Raw genomic sequence first — 14,316 nt, forward strand, 5'->3', positions numbered from 1 at the left:
ATCGACGAGACACGGCAAGCGCTGGTGACTGGTGTGTGTGTGTGTGTGTGTCAAATTTCAGTAACTCTAGCAGGCAGGATCCAAATTTTCCGTCACAGGATGGCACGACTCCTGTCCGTGTCCGGTGCACACCAGCCTACTGTACAGAAATACAGAAGACAGCAGGTAGGCGCAAGACGTGCACCCCGCCTCGACGCTCCGGGCAGCTAATTGGTAGACAAATAGTACACGTGTACGTACCGGCTGATGTAACGATGGCTGACAGGGCACTGCTTGTCCTAAAAAAATGGCTGCTGCTGCAATTTGATTTCGTAGGATCCAAGAGTTGGTGCCAAGTCTAGGAGCAAATCTTACGAGTGGCGGGACAAAGAGATCCCAAATGAGGAAGGACGATCTGACTTGATGGTAGTTGAAAATATCAAAGGCACCACGGTTGTTAATCTCTACCACTACGTCAGATCTAACAGCGCGGCGGCTCAAATGTGCGTCCTAGTGCCAAAATAAAGCAGTTGCACGTACGACAACCAAAGCAGCCAGAACAGTTTGGTACGAAGGCGAAGCAAATGGGATAAGACGCGATGTAGAAGGGCTATACAAAAGCCCTGTTTAGATACTCTAACTTGGTTAGAAGTTAGAGTTAGTTTCTAATTCAGGACTAATCCTAAATTAACTTTAACCAAAATGGTGTTTGGATGCAACGGTTAGAGTTAGATTAAATATACTTTTCCAATTATTGGCTCCTTTAAATACTCTTTCTAGCTGGATCTAGTGTGGCCATCTCTTGTGTGATCTTTTCCACGACAAGAGGCTGCTCCGTGCAGTGATCCTACTCTTCATCCCCGGCGTCGTCAAGTGCCTCGAGAAGCCCCTGGCTCTCCGGAACGCCACCGTCAACAGTATCGCCAACTCCTCCGACCCAAGGATGTAAATGTCCCTCGAAGAAGACGACGGCACGCTGCTGACGGCCATGGATTTGCTAGAGGAGTTCTTTACGACTGCGAAGAGGCCCACGACCGTGTTCGCGCCACCGTCTCCCGGCTGTGCTGCGCCGCCGTGCTGGAGCTCGTCTCGGCCTGCGTCGTCCTCGACTCCGGCGGATCTTAAGCGGCGCGGCGCGACGAGGGTGAAGCGTCCCCTCATAAGAAAAGACTTAAAAGTGCTACAATATCAGTCACAGGAGGCTGATAACACTTTTATTACATCAGATGGTACATCACCGTACAACTCTACGCGGAAGTGGGCAGTGAAGCGCCACTATCGCGAGGATAACAACCAACACCCACACAACGATATTAACTACGAAAAGGGGGTCATCAGAGTCTTGCGCCATACGGAACTTCCTGCGGGTGACTCTATCCACATGCAAGGTTGGGTACAGGACGGAACCTCTACTCAACGTCTTCGGGAATGAAGTCGGGATCTTCCTCTGTAAAAATTAAGAATGGGGTGAGTACAAACGTACTCAGCAAATCCAACCACACCCACGGAGGGGGTATAAGCAGAATATAATGCACAGGGTAAATCAAGGATAAGGCTAGGGTTTAATTTGCGGAAAGCGAATTTTTATGCAGGGGTTCATTTGAAAGAAAGGATTTTCAAAACCAGTTTTCTGGTACCGAGTAACACGTAGAGTTGATCCACACAGGATCCCAGTTTTAAGTTACTACCGGACTCCTCATCCGCCGTAGCACACGGCACAACTGCCGGACACTTTTCCAAAACAACTCACGCCAACACATTCATTCCCAGAAGAAATACTAGTTATGTGACCACACTGTAACTCGCCCAGTACCGTGGGCACGGCTATTTGAATAGATTTTAACTCTGCAGAGGTGTGCAACTTTACCCACAAGTGGGGTACCACAGCTCGATCACCGTAGTGTCGGTGCAGATCACAACAAAGCCATTACCCACCTTAGCTAGACCTGACTAGCCATCACAGGATCCACCAAGGGGTCATTGACCTATCACAGAGGTTTTAACCGGTGCATAAGTCACACAGAGCTAATCCCTTCTCCTTGATCACCCATTGCTCTCAGCTCTCCTGATGGCTATCAGACTAACTAGTGGGGTTTATGCTAAGCCGTTGCCCATTCAACGGTCGAGTGGTTTGCACGATAGTGTAGTTAGGTGAGACGACATACCAACTCGGTCCTTAGTGGTGACAAGATGGATATCTCCCTTCCCTGCTCTGCCACACAGGCACGAGCACACCAATCGGCAAATCACACAGAAATGCCATCCATCCCGTCTAAACTCATCATTCGAAATTCCACATTTCTCCCTTCCCACACACGCACACATTTTCTTTATAAAACAAGTTGTATCGTGTATAAGGTCCTAAGCATTCTAGCAGCGATTAAAGTCCAAACAAAACACATTCAGACATTAATCTAGGTGGTCAAGGAATGGTTATAACAAATCAAGGGGTGGCTATCCAACCATGTTTTAAGTAGGTAAAACATATGCAATTTTATAGAATAGGCCAATAGGTTGTGTTTATAAAAACTGGGACAAAACATGCATCAAAGGGCGGAATTGAACTTGCTGTCTTCGAAGCCTTCCGGGAAATCCTACTCGAGGTACTGTCCTTCGGGTTCGGGGTCGCGGAACTGATCCTCGTTCGCTTGTTCGCAGTACTGCTCGTCGACGGGTTCTCCCTCGTTCACACCGTGATCTACGATACGTACAAATAAACACACAATCAAGAAAAAGAAATAAAAGTTTTATCGCTGAGCTCGATTCGGAAACAATTAAGATATGGAGATAGAAGTAATATTTTTGGGCGGTTTCCTAATGGCATGGCTAAAACTATGTTAGGATTGGTGTGGTAAAATTTCAAGTCGATCGGAGATTGTTTGGCGCATGAAATGACAGGTTATATAAAGGTTTAGGGGTTGAAAAAAGAGTCAGGGACCAGTTTGTAATTATTTCTGAGAAGACAGGGGCTTGATTGGTATTTTAGAAAATACCCGGATTATTTTAAAAAGGTCAGGGGTTTATTTAGAAATATGTTTATATGGGGGATGGATTTATTTTGAAATATAATAAAGGAAAGGGTTTAATTTGCAAAAAGGCCAAAGGGTGGGAGAGCTCTTAAACAAATAGAAAAGAGGGGAGGGGGTTCTGGGCAAATATGCCCTTCTCCTCCTCCTCCCGACCGGGAAATAGGGGACGGGGCGGCGCGTCGCCGGCGGCGCCTGGGCCGGTGGCCCGGGGTGCGATGGCAGCCACGGAGTGGGGGGGAAAGGAGGAGGAAGGCACGCAGGGTCGATCACTGGCCGCGGCTCGGGCGGGGGTGGTCCGAGGCGACCTGGCCACGACGGCCGGTGGCCGGCGGGTGGCGACGGCCCTGGGCCGGCGTCCTGGAGGCACGGCGGTGGTCAAGGGGAGGGGAAAAGCGAGAGGGGGCCGAGAGGGTCTGATCCCCTACCTCGGCTCGGGCTGGGGGACAGCGGGGGAAGCTGTCCGCGGAGGCCGGCGGCGGTGGCAGAGCTGAGTGCGGTGGCGGCGCTGGGAGCTCGGGGAGAGAGCTGGGAGCAGTGGTGGTCGGCGTTGTGGGGTTCGGGAGCGGCGCAGGGCCCCTTTATAGGCCGAGTAAGGCGGTGGAGCGGCGGCCGCGTAGGTGGCGGTCCGGCGAGCGGTGCGGGCGCCTTTAATGGCATTTGGTGTCGTGACGCGACGGCGGCGCGATTCGCGGCGGCTCCGGACGACGCGACGGCTCGGGCAGGCGCGCAGGCACGTGGAGGGGCCGGCTGTGGGGCTCGGCGTCGAGCAGAGCGGCGCGAGCGGCGAGGCGGTGGCACTGTGCCCTACAGTGCGGCGGCGCGAGCGGCGAGGCAGCATAGGGAGGCGGTGGCGCGTGCGCGTGGGAGGCGCCGAGACAGGTGCACGAGCGGGCGTGGCCGGGGCGGCGCGGCGAGCAGGCTGCCCTGCAGTGCGCGGGGAAGGAGAGAGGGAAGGAAGGAGAGAGGGAGGGAGAAAAAGAAAAGAAAAAGGAAAAAGAAAAGAGGGGAAAAGAAAAGGAGGAAAAGAGAGAGAGAAGAGAGATCGGCGGGAATCGCGGCGGCGACCGCGACTGGACTCGCACGCGCGCCGGTTGGGCGTGACGCGCGGGACGCGGGCGAACAGGGAGTTGGGACAGCGATGGATTCGGATGTCGGGACCGGTTTTTCGGGAGTTTGGGAGATCGGGCAGGGAACGATTTTGAATGGACTGAGCTCAACGATTGAAAAGATGTTTTAAAATTATTTAGCTCGTGATTTAATTTACTGGATTTTTGGGATGTCACAGAGGGTCTTGGCCGGCGCGGCACGGATCTTGGCCGACGGGATCCTTGGAGGTGGAGGGTGCCGCCAGAGTAGGTGGCGCGGCGCGGATCTGTGATGTCGGAGTAGTAGCACCTGCGCCACGCACATACACGCTTGCTTCGGACCGGCTGGCGGCCGTCGCGACGCTGGGCTCCTGCGGGGGCTCGCCGGCGACCTCGACAGGGCGAGGGCGCAGGTGGCAAAAGGGGCGGATGCACAGGTGGGGGACGGCGAGGGCAGCGAGGGGCGGACGGCCGACGCGCCAAGGATGGGCGGCGTGGCGAGGTCCGGGCGGAGAGGCGATGCCACGCCCCTGGATCGAGACGGCGAGCACCAAGTGGCCGACGAGCGGCGCAGCGAGGGGGGAGGGGCGCGAGGAGGGGCGTCGGGTGGGGGGCTGGCGACTCGAACGGGAGAGGGCTGCCGCAAAATGAGAAAAGAAGGGAAAAAGTGAGGCCCACTCCAATCTAACCCAAATAAGCACCCCTTGGAGGGGATAGTTTTTTTTTTGTGAGTTAGATGCATCTACCTCAATCTAACCCACCCTGTTTGAATACTTTTAGGTTAGATGACCCCAATCTAACTCTAACCCATGGATCCAAACAGGGCCAAAGCCTTAGAGCCTGCTTGTTTAAGCTTCCCAGTAGCTTCTCAGCGTGAAAAACCAGAAGCTCAAACAAACAACAAACTTCTCGTGCAACTCCTAAAAAGCTGAAAACCCAGAAAAGCTAAGTTTATATGGAAAGCTAGAAAGCACAATTTTATGAATTTTTGAGCTTTCTAAGCTCAGCAAGCTAAACACATTTTCTTTCAGAACCAAAAAGCCAGCAACAACTTTTCAAAAATACTCAAAAGCTGCAGCTTAAACAACGGGCCCTAAAGCACTTGGATGTACGTCAACCGAAACAGCCAGAACAGTTTGGTACGAAAGCGAAGCAAATAGGACAAGACATGATACAAAAGAAGGGCTATACAAAGCGTTAGTAGAGTTAGCACTCCTATCGGCCATATAATTTAAAGTCGCTACAAAATCATGGCCGAACAAGATGGTCCTTGTTCATTAAGACCTTAACGCAGGTGCTCCCGCTCCACCGCACACGGTGGTTGTCAAGCTCAAACAGCCGAATCACATGTGGTCTGGGAATTGTCTACAGCTGCCAATCGATTGCAGATAGTCCCAGCTTCTCTAGGATCTGATTTGTTTTGGAAAAGTGCCTGGGAATCATGAAATCATAGTTGCACATGAGAAGGTATTAAAGGATAATCGCAGCAAAAGCTAGCACGCGTATACAGGGTTTGATATGCTGAGGAGATCATATCGAGGTTCCATGTATCAGGCCTGAGCTAATGCACACAAGGCAGTAGCCATTAACGCTAGTAAGTGAAAAGGCAAAAGTAACATCAAGTTGGCAAAAGAAACAAGACAGGACATGACGCCCAAAAGGAACGGACCAGCAATTGCATTACATGCTTTCTTCAAAAAAAAATGCATTACATGCGGTGCTGGTGGAATTAAATGTTTTTCATGGGAAAGATCATTATCAACCCACTGAAACTTAGCAGTAGTACAGACACTAGCCATCTTTGGGCATCAACACGGCTTAGCATCTCAAATAAGCATTATGGTTAAGTGGTGAACAAAATAAGTAATTCAATACCATAACGTTAGGAGCCTTTATTAATTTTGCTATCAAAGTATGGCCCCAACAAACATGAATACTGAAATCCTTCCCCTTTCACTACTTTAATCTGTTTTATTTGTTTATCTTGGGGTGAAGATGAGTCTTTTCTAGGAAACAGTATAGAAGAAAGTTATTTAGAGAGAAGAAACACACCTGCATCCAAAGAAACCTCGGTTTGCAGACAAGCCTGAGGGGTGAGCTGATTTCAAAATGTGGTGTTTCGTTCCATCAATCAACCTGCAAAATAGCATAAAAATGGACCCTGTAAACCCCATCACCATATTACCTGGTCATGCTCTGTGTTGGAACTTGAGTTACAGTCTTCCAGATGTAAAATAAAATAAGCCTCTACCTTGTCTTTGATTGAGCAGAATTTCCCCAAAGAAGAAAGACTAGTCCTGATTTCTTCTGTGATATGGTCTTAATAACAGCATCAGTAAACTCCTCCCATCCTTTCTTGGCATGTGAGTTTGCTTGATGCTCCCTCACTGGTAAGATAAGATTTCACAAGCTAGTATCAGTGTATCACGCAAGATATAACCCACAAGCACAGAAATAACAGATATGAGTATGATTTTGACTGAGACTAGAGGGAATAGAGAAAAATAAGAGCACAAAACAGCCTCAAAGTTATGCTATGATAGGCACTAAAGCGTGCAAAATATCATTGACGAAATTCCAAAATACAGACTGCGTCAAAGACATGCAGGCCCATGGCCTTGTCATTCTCACAGCTCAATGGCCCTTTGGCAACATATAACTACATGAGGCTTCGTGAGTAATATGTTGGCAATATCTTTTAACGTTGGTTTACTCTTAAACATCACTTGCACTTTTATACAAGGACTGAAGGTTTACAAGTTTACAAGGAATATGCAGATAGCACAAATGAAATCGGAAATATATTATGTAATGCTTTCAGCAGGAGGGTCCTTAAAAGGAGAAATGTGGTTATGTGAATGCACACTAGATCCATAGAGTAAATTAGTTTACACAAAAGTAATAACTTTAGATCACAGGAAATCAACAGGTAGCAGGACTCAGTTGTGGCATGAGCTTCTTGCAAAGATAAGAAATTTCTAACCCTATGTTTAGGAGTGATACAGGAATGAGTTACCGAAAAAAGGAGTCAGAACTGTCAAAGGCTCAATGAAATGAGCTGTAATAGTTTAAATCAGGCTACGTGAAGTCGATATGAATAATACTAAATACAGCTGCAACTAGAAGAAGTGGAGATAGCAGTATATAAGTGACCTCATGGGCCTTATGGGATTTAACACAGAAAAAAGTGCAGCACATTTAAGTAGAACCCCAACATAAATGTAGTCATAAAACAATTTACAGTAACAGAGTTAGATAAGACCCGGGGGGGGGGGGGGGGGGGTCTTTTTGTTCTGATGGAGAAAATAATCATACCAGTTAGTACAGTATTGAGCATAAGAACACCCTGCAAAACACACATGTTTTCGTCCAAATCAGTGAATATCTCCAGAGGCAAGAATGAGAAAAACTATATTGTCATGTGAGGATATTTTTGTAATAGAATGCCATTCAATGAGCTAAAGGAGTAGCATTATCATCATCATCATTTTTTGACCCCTCAATTTAAAGCAACAAATATAATTTTAACCACAGCAGCCACTTTATTTTGAATTTTTTCTTATATAGTTCCTTTATTTAAAATATGTCATAGTCTTTTGTATCCAGTTCCAATGAACCCACTTAGTTATTAAGAACAAAATCAGGAAAATAATTCATTCCACGGCATCCATATCATATAATGCATGGATAAGAAGCATACCAAATTGTCAAGACTAGTTGGATTCAATAGGTAGTGAAAGATTGTAATGCCTTTTTCCTCGTAAGTTGATGTCCCATAGGTCATGATATATCAAGCCCATATCCTCTTCTGTGACAAGAGTGAATATGAAATAATCTTACCTGCACAGCCCATCTTTCCAAATTTCCATGCGATGGCACAGTGCAACCTAGGTCTTTTTCCAGCTCTTTAAATATGTTACCTAAGCTGGAAGGTTTTTTTATCCCCTCCGGCACTGAGAAAGATAATCCCATGGCCTGACCAGGGCCATGATATGGATCCTGAAAAGTAGGCATGCTGCAATATGAGCATTGAGAAACAATAGCAGAAATGCATTTTGACCCTCACAGATGACATCTTGCTTATTTTGTAGATGAACCGTAAGTCTGGCAGAATAAGTCTGGCTTTGAGTACAAAGGAACACATGATACCAAAGCTTAACCAAAAAAAGCCAAACGGAAGGTGTGAATATATCAAGGTAACACCTTGACACTGATCAATAATTCTAAGCAATATGACCTAGAACCAAGCAGGCTAGCAGCATGACAGGTTAACAAAATGCAGACATGGGCATTATGTCATTATGATATCTCAAACTGTTCAATAAGTTCAAATGATGCAAAGACACAGGTAACGTAGGCTCCAATCAGTTAACACCGGAGGCAACAGATCTTATAGCACAATGCAGTACACAAAGAACAGAAGCAAACATTTATGTAACTGAGCTGCGACGTGTGTTTGATCCATCTATATTTTTGTTTAGCAACGCTTAAAGTACTATATTAGACAAACATTTATGTACTATATTAGACAAAATTCATACAGCAATGCTTAAAGTACTTGTGATAACAGGATACAAAGAAAATAGTAATACCCTGTACTCAATGTACCATTGCTTGTGAAAGAAAGGCAACAAAAACAAGTGTTGCCATCTCATTCTAGAATAATCAGATCGGTAGTGTAACATTATTGATCATCCAAATAACCAATCGTGCATACATTTACTATAATTCTGTAACAAAATTTCTCAACAATTTTGCCACAAATGATAAACATCGTACGGATCAGCATAGCAAGTTCCTGCTGCTATGCACTACAAAATCAACATGATTCGCGATAGCTTAACATCTTAAAACTTAGTAAGAGGTAGGCTCCTGGGTATGAATGGTGATATCGGAGGCAGGGGTACCTGGCCGATGATGACAGCCTTGACGCGGTCGAACGGGGTGGTGTTGAGCGCGTGGAAGACGAGGTGCTGCGGCGGATAGACGGGCAGCGGGCCGTGCAGCCGCTCGTGTGTCACGAAGCGGCAGAGCTCGAGCGCGTAGGGCTTGCGCAGCTCCCCGTCCAGCGCCTCCACCCACGTCTCCTCCACGAGGAGCTCCTCCAGCTTCGCGGCGCCCCCCGAGGCTAGACAAAACTCCGCAACCAGAACAGTATCAATAGCACGGCCGGCCAGATGGGCGCCATGCGCGCCACTGGAACCCTAGAGCGGGGGAGACGGCGGCGGCGACGCGGGGGGGGGGGGGGGGGCGTACCTTTGGCTCTGGACTCGGCGAGGCGGAGGTTGTGTCGCGCGCGGGCGAGCGCGAGGTTGGTGTCGGCGCGGCGGCGCTGCTCCGGCGAGAACGAGGAGGACGAGGAGAGGGACGCGCTCGCCGGGGCGGGAGCGCCGGCGCGGAGGCGCTTGGCGGGGCGCGCGAAGAAGTCGGCGATGGTTTTTGGCGCGGTCGGGGTGGGAGGGGACGGCGCCATTGGCTCCGGATTTGGAGTGATTTCGGGAGGCGGCGAGGGGGTTGGGTTTTGCTCAGCAGCCGCACTGGATGGACCGGAGGAAATGGGCGCGCGTCGCGTGGAGGCAGAGGGAGGGAGGCAGCGAAGAGCGCGCGGAGGCGGTGGAATTGGCGCCACGGTCGGTCCCCGGCGCCCCGCGCGAGTGAATCGTGGGCGCATTTCGCTTGCCCTCCTCTGCCTGTTGGCAGATTTGCATGGTCGTCGCGGGCCTCTGCCTCGACCTATAGTCGTCCTGGGTATAGCTCGGGCCGAAATGAAGTTTGGACCTGCTCCGTGCGGCGTTTTTTTTATTTTTATATTTTTCAAAATTGTTTTTTACGGAAATATATTTTGGGTTTCATAATTTTACAGATTTATACCCCTACCGCCCGGCTGCGGAGCGGCCGGCCCCCCGCCGCCCTCCTGTCAGGCAGTAGGGACCTTAATATAAATAAAATTTATTTCTAATCGTATTTTAGCCCCTGGGGGAGGCTGCCGCCCGGCAGCCGGGCGGTAGGCCAGGCAGCCCGCCCGGCAGTGGGGCGGCAGGCCCCTCCCGCAAGTTAAACCTTGACCGTCAGTGCGGCATTAGATGTGGTTTTAAATATTTTGGATTAAAAAAAACCTTTACAAAGAGCTTCTAGTTGTTTCTGTATTTTTGTTATGGACATGTCGTCATGTTATACTTATTTCGTTCTCATGCATCACCTATTTCGTTCTCAGTTGCGTATGTGTATGAATTGCTAAGTTATACTTTTCATATTCATCTACTTTACTAACGGTTTTTATTTCTATCCAAAATATTTAAAACCACATCTAATGACGCACTGCCGCACTGACGGTCAAGGTTTAACCTGCGGGAGGGGTCTGCCGCCCCCTGCCGGGCGGCGAGTAGGCCTACCGCCCTGCCACCGGGCGGCGGGTACCTGCCGCCCGGCTGCCGGGCGGCAGCCTCCCTCTGGGCCAAAATGTGATTAAAAATAAATTTTATTTACATTAAGGTCTCTGCCGCCCGGCTGGGCCCGGCACGAGGGCGGCAGGGGGCCGGCCGCCCCGCAGCCGGGCGGTAGGGGTATAAATCTGTAAATTATGAAACCGAAAATATATTTCTGTAAAAAACGATTTTGAAAAATATAAAAATAAAAAAACGCCTGCGTGCGTACACTCGAGCCAAATCCATGGGCTTCAAAGTTGAAACGCAAATCGGCTGCAGGGTGCACCGAGATATTGTGTTCATTTCTTCAATGTACTGTATGTACTCAAAAAATTGATACAGTTGAACAAAAAGATCCCGAGGAGAGGCAGAGCCACTTCCCAAATAAAATGCTCCACACCATGACACGATCACAAAACGTACTAATTTCATCTAGGAAAGATCATAATGAAAAACGGGACGCGACCTGGGAGCCGGTACTAGCAATCACGAACGAACGAGGGATGCACGAAAACCGTCCATCCGCAGCCAGCTGTGAAAATTCAGACAGTAAGCATGATGACCGGCAGCGCCATCGCCGCGGCGGCGACGACGCCGGCGAGCGCGCTGGTGCCCGGCGCGGCGGCGTTGGGGCTTGGCGGGCTAGGAGGGGCCGGGGGAGCCAGGGGCGACGGCGGGGGCGCGCCCTGGCCGAGGACCCTGACGGTCATCCGCTGCCCGCGCTCGCAGTGGCCGGTGACGCCGCTGATGAAGTAGAAGAGACCCGGGCGGTCCAGCTCCACCTCCGTGTCGTCGTTGTTGGAGAAGAAGATGGGGTGCGTCGCGCGGCAGTTGTTGTAGTCGTCCTCCGTCACCACCAGCACCGAGTCCTCCTTGTACTTGAAATCTGCACGCGCACCTCGGTTGCGTCGGCAAGATTAATTAAGGGTGGCGTCGCCGGAAAAGAATGGCCACGACGAGGATCCATATATATATCTCGAATCAATGACAAATTAGAGAGTAGATCTTACGGACGCTGTCGCCGACGAGGAAGCGGTTCTTGGACGCCCACTGGTTGTACATGCCGCCGTCGGTAGCGGGCGGCACGACCCACCCGTCGTCGCCGCCGACCTCGAAGGCCGTGGCGTCGGCGCTGCGGCACAATGCGCCGAGGAGGGCGAGGAGGAGTGCGAGTGACACGAGATTAGCCATTGCCGCTGTCGTGCCTTTAGTTTCTTTCGATCGATCAGAACGAATTGAACACCGATGCCTCGATAGCTAAAGAGTTGCATGCTCCGCGGTAGCAGGAGGAGCTAATTAATAGGAGGAGGGGGGATGGATGGTTGAAGCGGTGCCTCGAGGTGCAGTGGTGGAGGATTTTGGTTCAGAGTCTCAGGGAGGGAATTGTGGAGGGGAACGCTTAGACCATCTCCAAGAGCTATTGTATTTGTGAATAACTAAAATCCTAATATAACTATTATGTAAAATGAAATAGCTAGAAAAAAAGAGACGAAATCCAACAGCTTCTCCAAAATCCAAAAAGGGATGCCTAGCATTCAGCGCCAGGCAAAAATGCCCAGTGGTACCCCTTTATAGAAAACGAGGATAGAAGACGAGGTAAATAGAATTTCTGTTGGATGAAAGTTTTTTTTGTCTTTCTTTTCTTTTTTAGTTAATTCACTCAAGATACAAGAGCTCTCGGAGATGCTATGGCTGTGGCTTCGCGCGACAAAATCGTCAGTCGACGCCTGAAGCGCAGAGCGGGAGAACTAGGAGATGCATGCATGCTTTATCATACTATTCTTTGTCCATCAAATTTAGCTTTTATGCAAGTTGGTCAAGGAAGAAGATAGACAAATCCAGTGCATGCAAGAGAGGGTAAAGTTGATGACATATATTATTCGCATACATGAAATTTTAAAATGACAGATATTCTAGTCTAGAGCTGTCAGAAAAAAAAACCCCAGGACAAGATCTCATCCCACTAAACCAATAAAGAGCCATCTCTCTCCTTCCGCTCCAGCTACCTACTCTTTCAAATTACAAGTCATTCCAAAAATCTTGGAGAGTCAAACCATCTCAAAGTTTGACCAAAATTATAGAGAAAAATATAAAGATTTATGACATCAAATAGGTGTACTATGAAAATATAGCTAATAAAGAATCTAATGATACTTAATTGGTATCATAAATGTTATTATCTTATCATATAAATTTGGTCAAATTTGAAAAACTTTGATTCTCCAAAATTCTTGGAATGAGTTATAATTTGGAACGGAGGGAGTACCTATCTCTGCATCTCTCGCTTCTTCTCATGTCCTTTGCTCCAGCCTGCAGTGTGAAAGTTCAGAGGCGCTGGAAGGTGGGAAGCACCTGTGCCGTATCTTGGGCCACGGTGTGTTCGTGTTGATTGCATGGAACAGCCCCAATGCGTGGCTTTTACAGAGGACGCAACAACCAGGAGAGACGGCCGGGAGATGTTTGTTACAACAACCTCATCTAATCTAGGAAGTCTACAACAACTTGATAACATCTCCCAGCCGTGACATGTCCCAGTTTGTTGCTCAATTACAAGGATACGCACACAAACACATCTATACTTTAACAGCCTCCCTCAATCACAACTTTGTTAGGTTGAGATTGTTCTTAAAGTTTTCAAGTAATCTCACCGGCAATGCTTTAGTGAATCCGTCAGCCACTTGATCACCAGTAGAAATATATTCAATCTCCAATCGTTTGTTGAACACACGTTCTCTGACAAAATGATAATCAATTTCTATGTGTTTTGTTCTTGCATGAAAAACTGGGTTGGCAGACAAATACTTTGCACCTATGTTATCACACCATAGTTTTGCTGCAGGTGGACTTCTGATTCCTAATTCTTGTAGTAGAGTTTGTATCCATATTACTTCAGCCATAGCATTTGCAATTGCCTTGTATTCAGACTCTGTACTAGACCGAGAAACGGTAGCCTGCTTCCTAGCACTCCAGGAGACTAAATTTGAACCCACAATCACATCTATGCTTCCAGCCCAGTCGACATCTGAAAATGCACTCACCAAGGTGGATGATGATTTGTGTATCTTTAGTCCCAAACCTGTACATTGCTTCACATATCGCAAAATCCTCTTCACTGCTGCCCAATGTATTGTAGTTGGCACATGAAGAAATTGGCATACCTTGTTCACCAAGAAAGCAATATCAGGTCTGGTAAGAGTTAAGTACTGAAGAGCTCCAACTATACTCCTATAATTTGTGGCATCATTAGGACCCAAAAGATCTCCTTCATACAACGACAATTTTTCACTTGTGGACAATGGTGTAGTCACCGGCTTACACTCTGACATTCCTACTCTTTTGAGTAGATCTGATGCATACTTATCTTGTGTCAGGACAATGCCATCTTTCACATGTGTCACCTCAATGCTAAGGAAATAGTGAAGCCGACCAAGATCCTTAAGAGCAAACTCTTCTTGTAAATCTTGGAGGAGTGCTGTCGTTGCCTTTTCAGTTGAGCTTGCAACAATAATATCATCAACATAGACAAGGACAAAGATTTGTATGCCTCCCTTGTTAAAGAAAAATAAAGATGTATCTGCCTTGGAAGATTTGAAGCCGAGTTGCATAAGTTTATTGCTCAATCTTGCATACCAAGCCCTAGGAGCTTGTTTCAAACCATATAGTGTTTTATCAAGCTTGCACACGAAATTCGGTCTTGATGAATCCTCAAAACCCGGGGGCTGCTGCATATAAACTTCTTCTTCCAAGAAACCATGTAAGAAGGCATTTTGTACATCAAGTTGCCTAAGGCTCCAACCA

The 14,316-nt window shown here is 48.1% G+C and overlaps 2 protein-coding genes across 3 annotated transcripts; both read right to left on the reverse strand.

The window, feature by feature from the left end:
- Positions 1-5,069: 5,069 nt before the first annotated feature.
- LOC120642088 (uracil-DNA glycosylase, mitochondrial-like) lies at positions 5,070-9,731 on the reverse strand. Of its 2 annotated transcripts, XM_039918488.1 has the most exons (7): positions 9,350-9,731; positions 9,001-9,221; positions 7,934-8,092; positions 7,409-7,439; positions 6,345-6,480; positions 6,146-6,229; positions 5,070-5,525 (listed from the first exon to the last, which is right to left on the reverse strand). In XM_039918488.1, the coding sequence occupies exons 1-7, from the start codon at positions 9,564-9,566 to the stop codon at positions 5,459-5,461; spliced, it is 915 nt and encodes a 304-aa protein (XP_039774422.1). In that variant the 5' UTR covers positions 9,567-9,731; the 3' UTR covers positions 5,070-5,458. The 2 variants fall into 2 exon arrangements, with proteins under 2 accessions (XP_039774422.1, XP_039774423.1); XM_039918489.1 differs by lacking the exon at positions 7,934-8,092 and having other exon boundaries at positions 9,350-9,709.
- Positions 9,732-10,775: 1,044 nt separating this feature from the next.
- Positions 10,776-11,880, reverse strand: LOC120643157 (mavicyanin-like). The gene is made up of 2 exons (XM_039919674.1): positions 11,529-11,880; positions 10,776-11,404 (listed from the first exon to the last, which is right to left on the reverse strand). The coding sequence occupies exons 1-2, from the start codon at positions 11,707-11,709 to the stop codon at positions 11,061-11,063; spliced, it is 525 nt and encodes a 174-aa protein (XP_039775608.1). The 5' UTR covers positions 11,710-11,880; the 3' UTR covers positions 10,776-11,060.
- Positions 11,881-14,316: the final 2,436 nt, after the last annotated feature.

The sequence above is a fragment of the Panicum virgatum genome, chromosome 7K (genome assembly GCF_016808335.1).
Source record: "Panicum virgatum strain AP13 chromosome 7K, P.virgatum_v5, whole genome shotgun sequence".
NCBI lineage: Eukaryota > Viridiplantae > Streptophyta > Magnoliopsida > Poales > Poaceae > Panicum > Panicum virgatum.